Below are 2,500 nucleotides of genomic sequence, written 5' to 3'. Positions count from 1 at the left end.
AGAAGTGGAGTGAGGTAGGAGGTGGGGTGGAGTGAGATGGTGGAGAGGTGGAGTGAGGTAGGTGGTAGGGTGAGGTGGTGGAGAAGTGGAGTGAGGTAGTAGGTGGGGTGGAGTGAGGTGGTGGAAAGGTGGAGTGAGGTGGGTGGTAGGGTGAGGTGGTGGAGAAGTGGAGTGAGGTAGTAGGTGGGGTGGAGTGAGATGGGAGGTGGGGTGGAGTGAGGTGGAGGAGAGGTGGAGTGAGGTGGGAGATGGAGTGGGAGGTGGGGCCACCATTCTCTTCCACAAGAGTCGGAGCAGGGGGAGGGGGTTTGGAGGGGGGGGTTGTTGCGAGCGCTGGCTGATCTCAGAACAGCTCTCACAAACCCAGAGTCACTACAGTGCCTAATCTCAGTGCCCCCCGCTATCAAAGCAACAGGGCTGGGAATTACTTTCACTGTGAGTCATAATTAGCAGACATTTACCTCTCTTGTGCATCTCTGCATTTTTCATTGTGAGAATTGTCAGCAAATATCGTGTAATTAGATCACTCATTAATCGGTCCCCTAACTAAACACTTCATTACCTTTGAGTTAACCAGGATGACTTTTGATTGATTGATTGATTCATTCATTGTCTAACCACTTAGCGATCAATTATTATGAAACCTTAAAAGGGTGTGTCATCAGTGGCGTGAGGTAGGTGGACCAATGAGGCTTTAGGTCCAGAACTCGAGATGAATGTTCCTTGCTGCAGTGCCAACCAATCCCCTGAAACTGATCCAAGAGACCACGCCCCCTTTCTTAGCCTCTTTGACAGTGAACGGAGGGACTACAGCTCCACCCCACCTCGGCATTCTAACAACAGAACACGCCCACGAAATACCTGGACAGGTGTGTCAGTTTGCTGTGTTTGTCCAAACGGCTCTAAATTACGTGCGTCTGTCCGCACACAGATCCTAGCAGCATCAGTGGGGAAGTTTGCCTTTGCAAAGCCCTGTGACTGTCAGTAGGTCTCCACCTCACCACGGCAGGCGGCCAACGGAGACGGGGATGCTGACGCAGACGCTCACCCCTTTACAGATGGCCACAGCCTCTTTAGACATGGACTTGGGGTAGGACACATGATGCTCCATGATGGACTGGAACAGCTCATCCTCGTCCTCACCATCGAACGGAGGCTGAGGGGCGGAAGGAAAAAGAAGAGAGAAAGAGAGAGCGAGAGAGAGAGAAAGATAGACAGAACATTAAACAAAATCACCCATAAATGTATCCTACTCTAAATTATCACCTGGGTGTCAGACAATGTGACACCTTGACAACCGTCCCGGTTTATGTGTTAGTTAGAGGTAAACCTGAGCCAGGTGTGTTCACCTGACTAATAGCTGCACAGCACAAGAGCTTCAGAAACATGGTGGGGTTTAGGGAGCTATGAAGAGAAAACGTTACTGGACAAATCAGGCATTCAGTCTGTTTTTCATCGCTGGGTTTCATCCCAGCATTCAGAGTGCTGCTCACTTCAGCCCCCATACTCTACCTGCTAGTCATAAATAATACACGTGCAGGGAAAAGGTTCCTGGGGGGGCGTAATTAATATACACTGACCTTGAGAGATTGGAGGCTTATTCACAACCACAGTGAGAGAGAGAGAGAGAGAGAGAGAGAGATGAGGGGAAGAAAGAAGTACAGATGGAGGGAGAGAGGGAGAGGGGGAGATAAAAGCATGTGATTTCCTGCACACTCACCTGCCCTGCCAACATCTCATACAGCAGCACTCCAAAAGCCCACCAGTCCACAGACTTCCCATAGGGTTGGTACGCAATAATCTGGAGAACACACACGTTTGTTAACTCACACATACATGCGCACACACACACACACACACACACACACACACACACACACACAAATGTTCACTCACACATACATACACACACACACACACGAATGTTCACACATACATACACACACACACACACACACACGAATGTTCACTCACACATACATACGCACACACACACACACACACACACACACACACACGAATGTTCACTCACACATACATACACACACACACACACGAATGTTCACACATACATATACACACACGAATGTTCACTCACACATACATACGCACACACACACACACACACACGAATGTTCACTCACACATACATACGCACACACACACGAATGTTCACTCACACATACACACACATACACACACACACACACAGACACACACGTTCACTCACACATACACGCACACACACACAAACACATGTTCACTCACACATACACGCACACACACACACATGTTCACTCACACATACACGCACACATACACGCACACACACACCCACACACAAATGTTCACTCACACACACATACACACACACACACACACACGAATGTTCACTCACACATACACACACACACACACACACACACGTTCACTCACACATACACGCACACACACACACACATGTTCACTCACACACACACGTATGTTCACTCACACATGC

The 2,500-nt window shown here is 48.8% G+C and overlaps 1 protein-coding gene across 4 annotated transcripts in view; it reads right to left on the bottom strand.

The window, feature by feature from the left end:
* prkcbb (protein kinase C, beta b) overlaps window positions 1–2,500 on the bottom strand; it is a 96,192-nt gene that overhangs the window by 28,880 nt on the left and 64,812 nt on the right. For all 4 annotated transcript variants that reach the window (XM_035526403.2, XM_035526404.2, XM_081711581.1 and 1 more), the window contains 2 exons: window positions 1,721–1,801; window positions 1,049–1,156 (listed from right to left, as the gene is read on the bottom strand). In XM_035526403.2, coding sequence (XP_035382296.1) covers window positions 1,049–1,156; window positions 1,721–1,801 — 189 coding nt within the window. The remainder of the gene's footprint in view (window positions 1–1,048; window positions 1,157–1,720; window positions 1,802–2,500) is intronic.

The sequence above is a fragment of the Electrophorus electricus genome, chromosome 3 (assembly GCF_041902795.1).
Source record: "Electrophorus electricus isolate QZ-2024a chromosome 3, ASM4190279v1, whole genome shotgun sequence".
NCBI lineage: Eukaryota > Metazoa > Chordata > Actinopteri > Gymnotiformes > Gymnotidae > Electrophorus > Electrophorus electricus.
Note: the sequence above shows the minus strand (reverse complement) of the source record. Positions and strands in the feature narration are given on the sequence as shown.